The sequence below is a fragment of the Rhinichthys klamathensis genome, unplaced genomic scaffold (genome assembly GCF_029890125.1).
Source record: "Rhinichthys klamathensis goyatoka isolate OS25496 unplaced genomic scaffold, OSU_Roscu_1.1 h1tg000131l_1, whole genome shotgun sequence".
Classification (NCBI taxonomy): domain Eukaryota; kingdom Metazoa; phylum Chordata; class Actinopteri; order Cypriniformes; family Leuciscidae; genus Rhinichthys; species Rhinichthys klamathensis.
The window spans coordinates 684,044-697,429 of record NW_026606666.1 but is presented as its reverse complement, the minus strand read 5'-3'; the positions used below and the strand labels follow the sequence as shown (position 1 = coordinate 697,429).

At 43.4% G+C, this 13,386-nt stretch overlaps 1 protein-coding gene across 1 annotated transcript in view; it reads right to left on the bottom strand.

Moving 5' to 3' along the window:
- Positions 1-3,693, bottom strand: part of scg3 (secretogranin III) — a 44,090-nt gene extending 40,397 nt beyond the window's left edge. The window contains exons 1-4 of the mRNA XM_056256703.1: positions 3,283-3,693; positions 1,802-1,854; positions 1,552-1,582; positions 1,250-1,474 (exon numbers count right to left, since the gene is read on the bottom strand). Of these exons, the coding sequence (XP_056112678.1) occupies positions 1,250-1,474; positions 1,552-1,582; positions 1,802-1,854; positions 3,283-3,367 (394 nt within the window). The 5' untranslated portion in view covers positions 3,368-3,693. The remainder of the gene's footprint in view (positions 1-1,249; positions 1,475-1,551; positions 1,583-1,801; positions 1,855-3,282) is intronic.
- Positions 3,694-13,386: the final 9,693 nt, after the last annotated feature.

Genomic DNA, 13,386 nt, shown 5'->3' with positions numbered 1-13,386 from the left:
TACAGTAAGTTAAGTCTGTATTAATATCTGTTTTGTACCATGAAATTTTAAAAATGCAATAAACATTAATTTAACAACATTAAATGTAACATAAAACCCTAAAGTACATAACTGATTAGAAAAGAACTAAGAAAACTAAGAAGAAACATAGTTATTTCAACAAAAATAAATCAAATGTGAAGTGTCATGCAGGGAATTGTGGGAATGTCAATTTACGTTTTTTCACTGTAAATTATACAATGAGTTGTTCTTTTCACTTTCAAAAACTGTAAATTTAACGGCATTTTACAGTAAAATTACATTAAATGTACCATTAGATCTATCACAGTTATTTACCGTATATAGTAAGGAAACTTTCTGTTAACCAATTAACAGTTTTGCACTGTCTTTTACCGTTAAAATCACGATCATTTTTTACAGTGTAGGTTTAGTCTGACTGCCCTGTTGTAGGTTTAATGCTATAAAACATCCAGTACAGCAGCCTGTGAAAGGATAATCCTCTGCCTCTCTCTCTCTCTCTCTCTCTCTCTCTCTCTCTATTCTCTACAAAATACCAACTGATTGACCTATGGTGTCTGCCACCTGTTCCTGTATTTAGGATCACATACAGTCACAGGGTTTATGGTTGATTAGCATTTTCAAAGTGGGAGATAATTTGGCTTTTGACAGGTCAAAACAACAACAACAACAACAGCAACACAAATGTTCATAGATATTTTACTTTTTCTTGAGGTTGGCTATTTTACAACACAATTTCCTCTCACATAAAAGTTACGACTAGAAGACAAAAGCAATGCTCAAAATGGAATATTAACATAATAAACACTGCATACTGCCTATTTTTGTTTTTGTTTTATTTTTTTGAAAAGTATTTGAAAAATGTATGCCCACATATGTTACTATATGTGGACATAAATGTGGTTACATTTTTTATTTAACCCTATGTATAAATGTCTTGCATTTTGTTAGTTTGACTAAATAATCAAAATGGGTATAAATCAAATTCTGGTTCATTCGTTACACTGGAAAGAGCAAGCACATTGCATTGTGGGATACATTGTTCCACACATAGTGTGCTCTTTAAAATATATAGAATATATTATAAAATATATATGCCAAATATAGTAGGTCATCCGTCTAACCCATGCATGTGTGTGCACTGTGCAATCAACATATTGTGCACTGTACACATACCGCATAGTATGCTATGCTGAATAAACTTTGTTAGTATGGTAATTGTAGTTCTTACCTTGGTATTTGTAGTCCATTACATTTTTAGTAGAGTCATAGTCTTCAGCTAGTCGTCTGTTCTTAGTAGAGTCGGCCTCATCAGAACCGTATCGCCCATCCTCAGAATCTGAGATGGGAGTCTCGTTGTTTGACTCTTTGGACTTCTCGGCCAGAGACTTGAGGAAAGTGATGTCATCGTCCTCTGAGTTTGATTCTGCCTCAGCTGGTGGTGTTGCCTTGGGTTCTGCATGGATGAACAGCAAGCAATTGTGAGCTATTGATCACTATGAAGCACTTTGTCCTCATAAGATTATATCTCACCTGTCTTCCTGATGCTGTCAGCTTCTGCAATCTGTTGAAAAAAATATAAACAAAATCTCGACTCGTGCTCATTTTTATTTTTTTAATGTATTTTTTATTTTGAACTTCATGCATAAAACGTCTTCTATTGTCATGTTTTCTAGCAAACAGTATTTAGCCTGATGCTTAATGTAGGTACAAAGTATATTCATCTGGGTCTTTCACATAACATGGCAACTAACAATAAGTTAGTATATTTCTGAAATCACACCTGCTGTTCTAATGGCTTCTCCTCAGTCAGCTCTCGGTTGTACATGCTCTTATCTGGATCAGGAAAGAAACACGCATTCAAAAAAGGCAAAGATCAACGATCGCAGATCAGTCTTTTCTCACCTTAAAGATATAAAACTGAAAACTGAAAATGTATTTTTGTGTTCCGCAGAAGAAAGAAAGTCATACAGGTTTCGAATGATATGAGAGTGAGTATTACAGATTTTGGTAGCACTTTCCTTATAGCCTTTAATATAATGCATTATAAAAGTATTTTAATCCATTAATTATGCCTTGTAATGCACCTTATAATGCATCTCATAAATAATTGTAACCACAGTTATAATACGTTATACTTATCTGTAAAGGGTTACACCTTTAGAAAGTATATTGCATTAAAACACGCCAAACATCCAATTTCAAATATAACAATCTGCGAATGCAAATGCAATTTAACTTTGGTTACAATTATTTATGAAAAGATATAATGCATTATAATGTACATCATGAATACCTTTATAATGCATTATGCATAAAGTGTTACCCTGATTTTTTATTTTCTTTTTTTCTTGTTGGTGAACTATCCTTTCTACACTGACCAGGAGGAAGGACGAGAAGAGAAGATCTGCAGTATTGCTACTACAGTGTCAATCTCAGATTACTGTTGATTGGTTATTATATTGTAACTACAATATAAAGATATTGTAACAACATAATTTTAAAGAATCTGTGCACCTCTCACCTATGTGAATCGGGTATGATTTTGATGGAATCAAGACACTCTACATTAGAGAAGATTAGTTTTACCCTAAAGTAAAGACATTATTAATATGCTTTTTATTTTTTACTTTATGGTTGTTGAGATCTTTGATGCACTCAGTTGCAGTCCAAACTGTTCGAGAGAAGCTGCCACCAAATAATCGGATTACTGGACAAAAGATTAAAGGCCTTTGAAAACACCAGAGCCCAGAGCTTTATATACAATAAATAGTGAAAACATCAACAACAAAATAAGCAATCCAATTCGTGCACCTTCTTTCCACATTTATATGGAGTTAGTAGGCTAGTCAACCAATATGAGTTTTTCCACTGGCTAATATCTAGAGTATAGTAAAGCCTATAATTGTTGGCTACCTGTATTTCAAATTCAATTTAATACGAAATGTGACTGAAATTGAATACATTTCGTTTACTCAATATTTACTCAAAATTCCCTTTGAAAACAGAGCATCTAGTCTAGAGAACTGTTAACTGGTCACGTGGGTACTGTCCTTAATACTATCAAATGTGCAAAATATTGACTGATTAACTGACCGAGGCAACATTATTCTATATTTGTAGCATTTTATTAGGCTACACGCCATGTATGTTATGGTATGTTTCATTTAATTAGAATAATCGTCTAAATCAAATATTCCCTATTGTATAATATATTGGACTGATGTATTGTCCTACATGTTTTTTGGAAATTTAATAACTCACCGTCGGGTCCGGCAGGTGTGGGAAACGCGCTGATCTGCGATATCACAACAAGGACAACCACAAACCCTACGCGTATTGACGCCATCCTTTAGCTGGTTTCCGAATTGTCGTATATAGTTTTGATATGTTTTCTTCTGTGTTGTCCTCTGTGAAGATGAACGGCACCGTTGGTTTGGTTTTGTGGCGCGCGCTGGTGTTGGCTGGATGCCGCGCGCTCTCAGCGCCTCTCCTCTATAAGCGCAAAGACTTGAGTTCTGCGGGAGCTGTTGAGTCCCTGCAGTGCTGAAACCAGGTCGCTGGCTATAATTAACAGCGGATAAGCTGATGGGAGCTCCTCGTGTATAACGGGCCCTGATTCCAGTAGCTCATGGATGGAGGAGGAGGAGGAGAACGGCACGGTCACATCCGCCCATGTGCGTCAGTCTGAAGCACCTGCGTCACACGCGCATCTCACAGTCATTAATGCTGCGGGGCAGTAAACGACCGATGAGCCCTATGGAGAGCAGATAAGAGATAACACAGCAGTCTGATGTCTAAAAAAAAAAAAGAGAGAGATTTATGACGATGCAGATTCAAATGCAAATTAGAGATTTGACCTGCTTTGTTTAATCCACCATTATATCTCTGCTTTGAAATGTAGCCTACGTTAAAAAAAAAATGTTTAGTCAGTTCAGCTTAGAAAATGTACTTCATGAAACATCTACGATAACTGGTTTTGTTGAAATGAAATAAATTAAGATTACTGAGTAACTGAATTCAACCAACCTGAAAAAAAACAAGGTTTTGCTGAAGCATAACTGTCTATAACCTGATTTCTCCAGCTAAAATTACTTAATAGGTTTGAAATAATCTGTAACACTTTACTAAGGTTCATTAGTTAACATTATTTAATGTATTACTAACATGAACTATGCGAAAATACATTTGTTTCTGTATTTCTTAATCTTTGTTAACGTTAGTTAATAAAAATACAGCTGTTCATTGTTTGTTCATGTTAGTTCACAGTGCATTAACTAATGTCAACAAGATTTAATATTAGTAAATGTTGAAATTAACATGAACAAAGATTAACAAATGCTGTATAAATCCAGTTAATTAACTAATGTAGTGAACTAATGTTGTTTACTAATGAATCTTATTGTAAAGTTTTAGCCTACCATATAATCTTTTTTTGTTTTATATGGTTTTATAAAGTTCTTTTCCTTTATATAAATAAACTCAAAACTAATTAATTATACCCTTAAACTAAATGAAGACATTTTTACACACAGCTTAATTTAGTTTATTCAAATTAATTTGGTTTAGTTGGGTCAACAGTGTTGTTCACCATTATGCACAATGTATATAATGAACCATTAAGTTAAGACAGGTGTCACTGAGCATTGAACATTGAGTGCCAGCAGCCTGAGCTGCAAAATTCAAAAACAGAAACTCCTCTGAATGTCCAACATAACTGAACATAAAACATTAACAAAAACTACCAACATCTTTCGCTAAATTTACTTGCATTTACCCTTGCAAAGCATGCTGAGAACAACAGATCCACTGCCCAGGGGTGCATTTCCCAAAATCATTGTGAGCTAAGTTGTTCGTAGAGCCTTTGCCACCAATGGTCTCTCCGATCAACTTAGCTCATGGTGCTTTTGGGAAACAGCCCTGGGCAGTGGATCTGTAGTTCCCAGCATGCTTTGCAAGGGACTCCATTAGGAGAGTAAATGTAGGGATTAAGTGTTATTTTATGTGTTTTACAGTAAAGGGAAAGATGTTGGTAGTTTATGTTAATGTTTAATGTTAAGTTATGTTGAACATTATGAGTTTCTGTTATTGAATGTTGTGGTGAAGAGTAAAGTGCTGTCAATTGCGACGTTCACATTGATGCAGTTTGAACTTATTGTGTATAATAAAGCCTATAATCACAATTTCTCATTGAAGCAACATTCACCAATAAGCAAGGAGGAGGTGCGCATGTGTCAGATGTGTCAACTTATGCTTCTGATTGAAGTAGGTTACAACAATGTTCACTTTTTACAGGATAGGCTATTTATATAAATATATATATATATATATATATATATATATATATATATACAGAACAGCGAGGATGGAGAGTCCAGGTTTATCCAGTGGAAGTGGGTTGTCGAGGATTTGTGGCACACTCCGGTTCCTCAGAGACGTCGGATTCAGTGGCCAAGAGTTGCGTCGCACAGTAAAGAACTTATCTGAAGCAGCAGAGAGGAGCAGCAACTGGCTGTGGTTGAGACGGAAAGATTCTGGCTGGCTGTGTACAGGCCGCCACGTTACGGTTTAGAAGAATTCTTGAAAAACTCGAAGAGTCTGTTGGTTTATTTGTATAGTTTGTATAGTAATTACAGTTATTACGTTCCTGTGTATATTGCGTGAATGAGGGTTGGTGTTTGGGCAGATATTGTGTTTTGTGGAATAGGTAGTATGCCATACGGAACCGTTGCCACTGAAACTACTTTAACGAAGACAGTGGGGCTTGACAGCCTTAGTCAAATGGGTTGGCGCGTATGGTTGGGTTGCGGAGAGATTGTGAGATTGTGGTTAGGTCACATGTGAACTACGAGGAAGAAGCAACCTCAGGAGCAGGAGGGATGTAAAGGTCAGTAAGCTGGGCTGAGTTGAGTGGGGGACGGAGGGGGGTGACTCTGGGACGCCAGAGTCACTGTCGAGCCCTCTTGAGGTGTCGTGGGCTAGTCGACGAAACACTGAGGACGGAAGGTGCCTACTTGAAGACCCTAGAGATGTCCCCTACTCGGCCCAATCCAGACGGTTGTCGTGCTGGTCCACTGGGGAGACCACACTGTAGTTGCAGCCGTTGTGTGTACTACTGACGCGCCAAGTACACTGCAGCCGTTAACGCCGGACAGAAGGAGATTCACATCACCATATGGAAAGAAGCGTAAATGGATAGAGAGATGGAGAGAGAGAAGCATAGGTTACTGTAAAGCTACGTCTTAGTTTGTGCTTATCTTGGCGAAAGCCGAGTACAAATCAGCATGAGGTTTAACATCTACTCTCGTGTAATGGAAATCATTATATGTATGTATATATATATATATATATATATATATATACAGTATATGTGTGTACTTTTGTAGGCACACTTTCTACTTCACTGAATATCTCGTACATTTTGAATGTTGATTTCTGTATAGATACAAGCTTTAAAGTTACAGTTCAGAAAAAAAAGATACACTTCATTGAACAAACTGACCTTTCATGACACTAAATGCCAAATGGTCTAAGATGTCACCATGGGAACCGGCTAAAAATAGCCTATGTTAGGCTTTTCAGCAAACATAATATTAAACTTAATAAGTTTAATAAGTTTGGAGTTTTAGAAAGAATTTGTAATGATTTATTTTGATAAAATAACAGTATTTAAATACATTATAGTATTTAATAAAAAAATAAAAACAGTTGACAGTATCCCAGTACAACTTGACAGTATCCCCTAACCTCACATTTATGAAGGAAAAAGCAGCCTTGTCCTGAGAACACAGTTCATTAAACTCAGTTGTTTACCCAAAAGCTACTGTATTATAAAAAATGGGAGATTAGAATTTTAGTTTAAAGGACATAATTCACTTAAATGATTTTAAATGGTAAACATTATACCAATGCTAAACAAATCAAACATTAGTTTGATTAGATCTTTGATTGAAAACCTTATTGAAATAGACCTTGTGACAATTTCCCATTACAATAATATTTCTATCTATCTATCTATCTATCTATCTATCTATCTATCTATCTATCTATCTATCTATCTATCTATCTATCTATCTATCTATCTATCTATCCTTCTATCTATCTATAAATTACAGGAACGTCTGTCTGTCTGTTAATCGCATATCTCTCGAACCGTTAGTCCGATGGCTTTCAAACTTGACTACGGGCACGAGTAATTGCAGTGCCAAGTTTGACGTTGTTTGGATTAGAAATCCAAAAGATATCATTAAATATATCGGTAAAAGAAGCACATGTGGAAATTGCAGTAACTTGCAAGAGACAACTTCTCACTTTGAGCACACAAATACGTGTATCGTTTATTTAGTATGAAAAAAACTAACCAAGAACAAATGGCGCTGACAAGCGTCCTACGTCATCACCCATACAGAACATTTAAAGGGACCACGATCCCTGAACAGTTATGAGGAAAAACGCTAAGAACAAAGTACTGCATTTATCACCAACAATGTATAGAACTACATTTAACACAAAGGTGAATTATGTATGTCACAGTCACTACACACGTCCCCCCAGAATTCACCGTATCCGAAGAACCAAACTGTCAACGGGGAGGTGGGCGTATCAACCGACCACAACGGCTGCGCTGTACTGGACGTTGAGGAGACCTCACTGCAGCCGGTGTCCCGTCATGACCCGGGTGTGGGGCATGGAGTGTAGGAGGTTTAGGAGCAAGGGGTGGAGGCAGAGCAGGAGGCCGTCCGCAGCGTGGGGGCTGGGCCAGGTCGGTGGGCCTGGCCACGTCCAAATGAGCCGGTTTGAGGCGGTCGATAGAAAGTCACTCCGGTTTGCCGCCTCTGTCCACCACAAAATGTTTTTCCCCCGTCTCCAAAACCCGGAATGGGCCCTCATAGGCCGGATGTAGCGGTCCCCTGTGGGCATCGTGGCGAATGAAAACGTAGTCAGCCGTCTGAAGTCCAGCGGGGATGTGTGACTGAGGGAGGCCGTGACGTGAAGTAGGGACAGGTGCGAAAAGCCTTGCATTGTCCAGTAGAGTAGACCGCTGGAAAGTAGCAGACCAGGGAACCGTGGCACTAGGGACAAACTCCCCCGGTACCCGCAGTGGCTGTCCATAAACAAGCTCCGGGGATGAGGACTGAAGGTCCTCCTTTGGTACAGTCCTGATGCCCAGCAACACCCATGGGAGCTTGTCGACCCAGTTGCTGTCTTTGAGGCTGGCACGCAGGGCAGCCTTCATTGACCTATGAAAACGTTCACAGAGTCCGTTAGCCTGCGGGTGATATGCAGTCGTGCGGTGGAGTTTCACTCCGAGGCTCTGTGCGACAGCGTCCCACAGCTCAGACGTGAACTGCGCGCCTCGGTCAGAGGAAATGTCCGAAGGAGTGCCGAAACGGGCAACCCAGGTGCCAATAAATCCCTGTGTCATCTCGACAGACGCCATTGACGTCAAAGGCACAACCTCGGGCCAGCGGGTGGTCCTTTCAACCATGGTGAACAGATTATGTGAAACCGTGAGAGGAGGGCAGAGGACCGACCAGGTCTACGTTTACATGGTCAAAACGTCTCTCCGGACCCGGGAACAAACCTAAAGGGGCTTTAGTGTGGCGGTGGACTTTGGCCCGTTGGCACTCAACACAGATGTTAGCCCAACCCCTAACGTCCTTCTTGAGGCCGTGCCAAACAAACTTAGCTGCAACCAGTCTCTGTGACGCCTTCGAACCTGGGTGGGAGAGACCATGGATGGCGTCAAAAACTTGTCGTCTCCATCCCGAGGGAACGACTGGCCGACGACTACCTGTGGAGACGTCACACAGGAGTGTGGTGCCGGCATCGCCAAAAACTACATCCTCGATCTGCAGACCTGTAGTCGAGGTCCTCAGGAGTTGCACGTCTGGGTCTGTGGCCTGAGTGGCCGCCATGCGGTTGTAATCCAAGCCCAGGTGGACTGCCCCCACCACAGCCCGTGATAGGCAGTCAGCCACGTGGTTGGTCTCACCAGCAACGTGCTGCAAGTCCGTGGTGAACTCTGAAATGTTGGACAGATGACGTTGCTGGCGGGCGGACCACGGTTCAGCCACCTTGGCCATGGCAAAAGTCAACGGCTTGTGGTCCACAAACGCAGTGAAGTGTCGGCCTTCCAGCAGGGAACGAAAGTGCCGGATGGCGAGGTAGAGACCCAGCAGCTCCCGGTCGAAAGTGCTGTACTTCCGCTCACAGGGGCGCAGCTGACGGCTAAAGAAAGCCAGCGGCTGACAGGCACCGCCTACCCACTGCTCGTAGACAGCACCGACAGCATAGTCTGAGGCATCCGAGGTGATGGCGATGGGGGCTGTTGGAGAAGGATGCGCCAGCATGGTGGCGTCCGCTAGGGCTGCCTTAGTGGCGGCAAAAGCCCTGTCTCTACTCTCAGTCCAGTCCACAACGTGCTGTGGTTTACCTTTCAAGGCCTCGTGCAAAAGCCGCATGAGCAGAGCAGCTCGAGGGATGAAGCGGTGGTAAAAATTCACCATGCCGAGGAACTCCTGCAGGGATTTGACAATGAGCGGGCGTGGGAACTGTGTGACTGCCTCCACCTTTGATGGGAGAGGGACCGCCCCGTCCTTAGTGATTCTGTGTTCAAGGAAGTCAATGGTGGAGAGGCCGAACTGGCACTTGGCGGGGTTGACAATCAATCCATGTTGGCTAAGCCGCTCAAAAAGGGTTTGGAGGTGCGCCAGGTGCTGAGACTTGGACGTGCTCGCTACTAGAATGTCATCCAAGTACACAAAAAGAAAAGGCAGGTCCCGCAAAACAGAGTCCATGAGGCGTTGAAAAGTTTGGGCAGCGTTTTTAAGGCCGAACGGCATGCGCAGGAACTCAAACACGTGATCACTGCCGTTTTGGGGATGTCCAGTGGATGTACCGGCACCTGATGATATCCACGAACAAGGTCCACCTTGGAAAAAATCACCTTGCCAGACAGGTGTGCTGAAAAATCCTGTATGTTCGGGACTGGGTATCGGTCAGGCGCCGTTGCCTCATTAAGCCGCTGGTAGTCGCCACACGGGCGCCAGCCGCCACCAGGTTTGGGGACGATGTAGACGGGCGATGCCCATGGGCTGTCGGATCGGCGAACTATTCCCAGGCGTTCCATGTTTGCAAACTCAGCCTTTGTAACGGCAAGCTTGGTTGGGTCGAGGCGCCGAGCGCGGGCGTAGAGGGGTGGACCAGTGGTGGCGAGATGGTGCTCCACACCATGCTTCACGGCAGATGCAGAAAAAGTGGGCTGAGTGAGGGCTGGGAAACTGGCAAGCAGACGGTGGAAATCATCAGAAGCTGAAAGCATGCTAGACAGCCGTATGGAGTCGGTCCCGCTGAGCGTGCATGTATAAGAGCAAAACGTGACAGCGTCAATCAGACGGCGATTCTTTACATCCACCAACAGTCCATGTGCACACAAAAAATCAGCGCCGAGGAGGGGGGCGGCAACCTTTGCGGTAACAAAGTTCCAGCCGAAGTGCTGTCCTCCTAAACACAATTCGATGTACCTCGTTCCATATGTGCGGATGGGGCTACCATTGGCAGCTTCCATAGGAGGGCCGTGGCTGTCGGTCACCATGTCCAAACGGGATGCAGGCAGGATGCTCCTCTGTGCTCCTGTGTCGCACAGAAAACGCCGTCCAGAGATGCTGTCGTGGATGAAAAGCAGCCTGCCTACGCGGCCGACGCTCATGGCCACTACTGAGCGCAGGCCCCGGCGTTTCCCGACCTGCCGAAACTGCATGGTGAGCGACATTTGTTAGCCTTGGTTCCAAACTTAGCATGGTAGAAACATAAGCCTGGAAGTTGTTGGGGGCCAGAAGACAACTGCCGCCAAGAAGTGGTTGCCGCGAAGAAGGTGGAGTCGTCACGTGTCACCGAAGCGATGTGCGCGGGAAAAAGCGCGTCCGCACAATGTCCGTGACTCGCCAGGAAAAATGTATCAGCTTCCTCAGCCAGTCTCCGACAGTCAGTGATTGTGGTGTTGGCCAATGCAGCTCTCACTTGTGAGGGCAGCTGACGCAGGAAAAGCTGGATGAACAGAAAATTGGGTCTGTGCTCTCCCAAAAGATCCAGCATGCGGTCCATGAGCTCGGACGGTTTGCTGTCACCCAGTCCTTGAAGGGAGAAAAGCCTGCTGGCTCTCTCAGCGTCCGACAGTCCGAACGTTTTCAACAGGTGGGCTTTGAGTGCTGCATACTTCTCGTTTTCCGGAGGATTTGTTAGAAGGCTCACCACTCTGGATGCCGTTGAATTACCGAGAGCCGACACTACGTAGTAGTATTTTGTTGTATCCGCGGTGATCTCACACAGCGCGAACTGTGGACGAAAATGCGGACGATTCCCAGAATTCGGGGAGTTTGAGGGTGACAGCGTTCGCAGTCATGGTCGTGTTGTGTCCCTGGATACGTCCAGCAGACTAAAGGCCAATTTATACTTCTGCGTCGGGTGCGCGCAGTAGTTACGGCGTAGCATACGCACAGACGCGTACCATACGCCGTACCCTTCGCCGTAACCTGACGCGCACCTCCTCAAAAATGTAACTACACGTCGCGACGACGCGGACCGCAAGATCTGTGATTGGTCGGCTTGGTAGCATCGCGTTTCCTCCTATGCATTTCCGGCGTGTTCTTCTGCACCGCCCGCCATTTTTAAATTCTAAGTACAGCGAAACTGTTAAAAAAACTAAAAATTTACCTTTTCCACCTCGATAAGCTCCAACTCCAAGATGATCTGCTCTCTTTCAGTCGCCATTGCTTGTAGTAACCTAAACTCAAAACAGCCGCGAGGAATCTTCTTCTTCTTGCCGTGAGGAATCTAAACACAGTGGAACATTAAAACCCTCCGCCGCCAACTAGCGTTTCGGCGCTGTACTGCAGAGCAACGCAGACCTAAAGCAGAAGTATAAATGCTCATGACGGCGTTGCCTACGTGCATAGCCTACGCCGTACACTACGGCGTACACTCGACGCAGAAGTATAAATTGGCCTTAATGTCGGGGTCACCAGTGTGGAAATTGCAGTAACTTGCAAGAGACAACTTCTCACTTTGAGCACACAAATACGTGTGTCGTTTATTTAGTATGAAAAAAACTAACCAAGAACAAATGGCGCTGACAAGCGTCCTACGTCATCACCCATACAGAACATTTAAAGGGACCACGATCCCTGAACAGCTATGAGGAAAAACGCTAAGAACAAAGTACTGCATTTATCACCAACAATGTATAGAACTACATTTAACACAAAGGTGAATTATGTATGTCACAGTCACTACACACACATTGAAGTTGTGGTTTAAAAATAAACATTCTGACATAAACACTCTTATAACTAATATTGTAGTTATTCCGAAGTAGTTAGTTGTCAGTAGTTAGTTATATGTAGTTACATTTTCCATATTTATTGTATGTCATTATGTCAGTATCAGTATTTGCGTTCACTGAACTTTTGGTGTGTAATTGTAACAATGAGCTCTCAAACACACCAAACCAACAATTACTAAAAACACACACAAAAACTGATTTTGCACATATATACTGTCAAATTGATTAATCTCGATTAAAAAAATATATAGTACGCACACACGTATAATATACAGTATAAATGTAATACATACACAGACACACATACATATATCTATAAATTACAGAAACGCCTGTCTGTCTGTATGATCCTCGTCAGAGCAAATTAGACGAGAGATTCCAGCAGCACCGCTCACAGCCTCAGCGCCGGGGCTTGCCATTTTTCCCAGATCTTCATAAAGAGATCGCTAGATCCTGGGAAAAGCCCCACTCATCTCGCATCTCATCACCTACATCTTTTGATTATAGTAATCTGGTGGGTACGAGAGAGGCGGAGTATGGCAAGATGCCGCGGATGGAGGAAGCTTTAGCGAGCTATGTTTCTCCTGAAGCGGCATCTTCACTTAAAGCCCCGGCGCTGCCCAGCAAACCATGCAGGGACACCTCTGCACTGGTGGGCAGGGCTTATATGGCGACTGGTCGGGCTCAATGGCAATCTTGTAGGCGTCCCAGGCCGACCTCCTAAAAGATTTAGACGAGGGTGAGGGACCAACTCCCGCTGATATTGCAGAGTTAAGAAGAGCCACAGACCTGTCTCTCCGGGCCACTAAGGAGACGGCACGTGCTATCAGCTGCTCCATGTCAGCTATGGTGGCCACGGAGAGGCATCTGTGGCTTAATCTGTCTGGTATGAAAGATAAAGACAGATCCTTTCTTTTGGACGCCCCGCTAGCGCCTTCTGGTCTGTTCGGCGACGCAGTATCCACTGTTGTCGACAGGTTTCAGGAGGCGAAAAAACAATCAGCGGCGTTTCAGCAATATCTCCC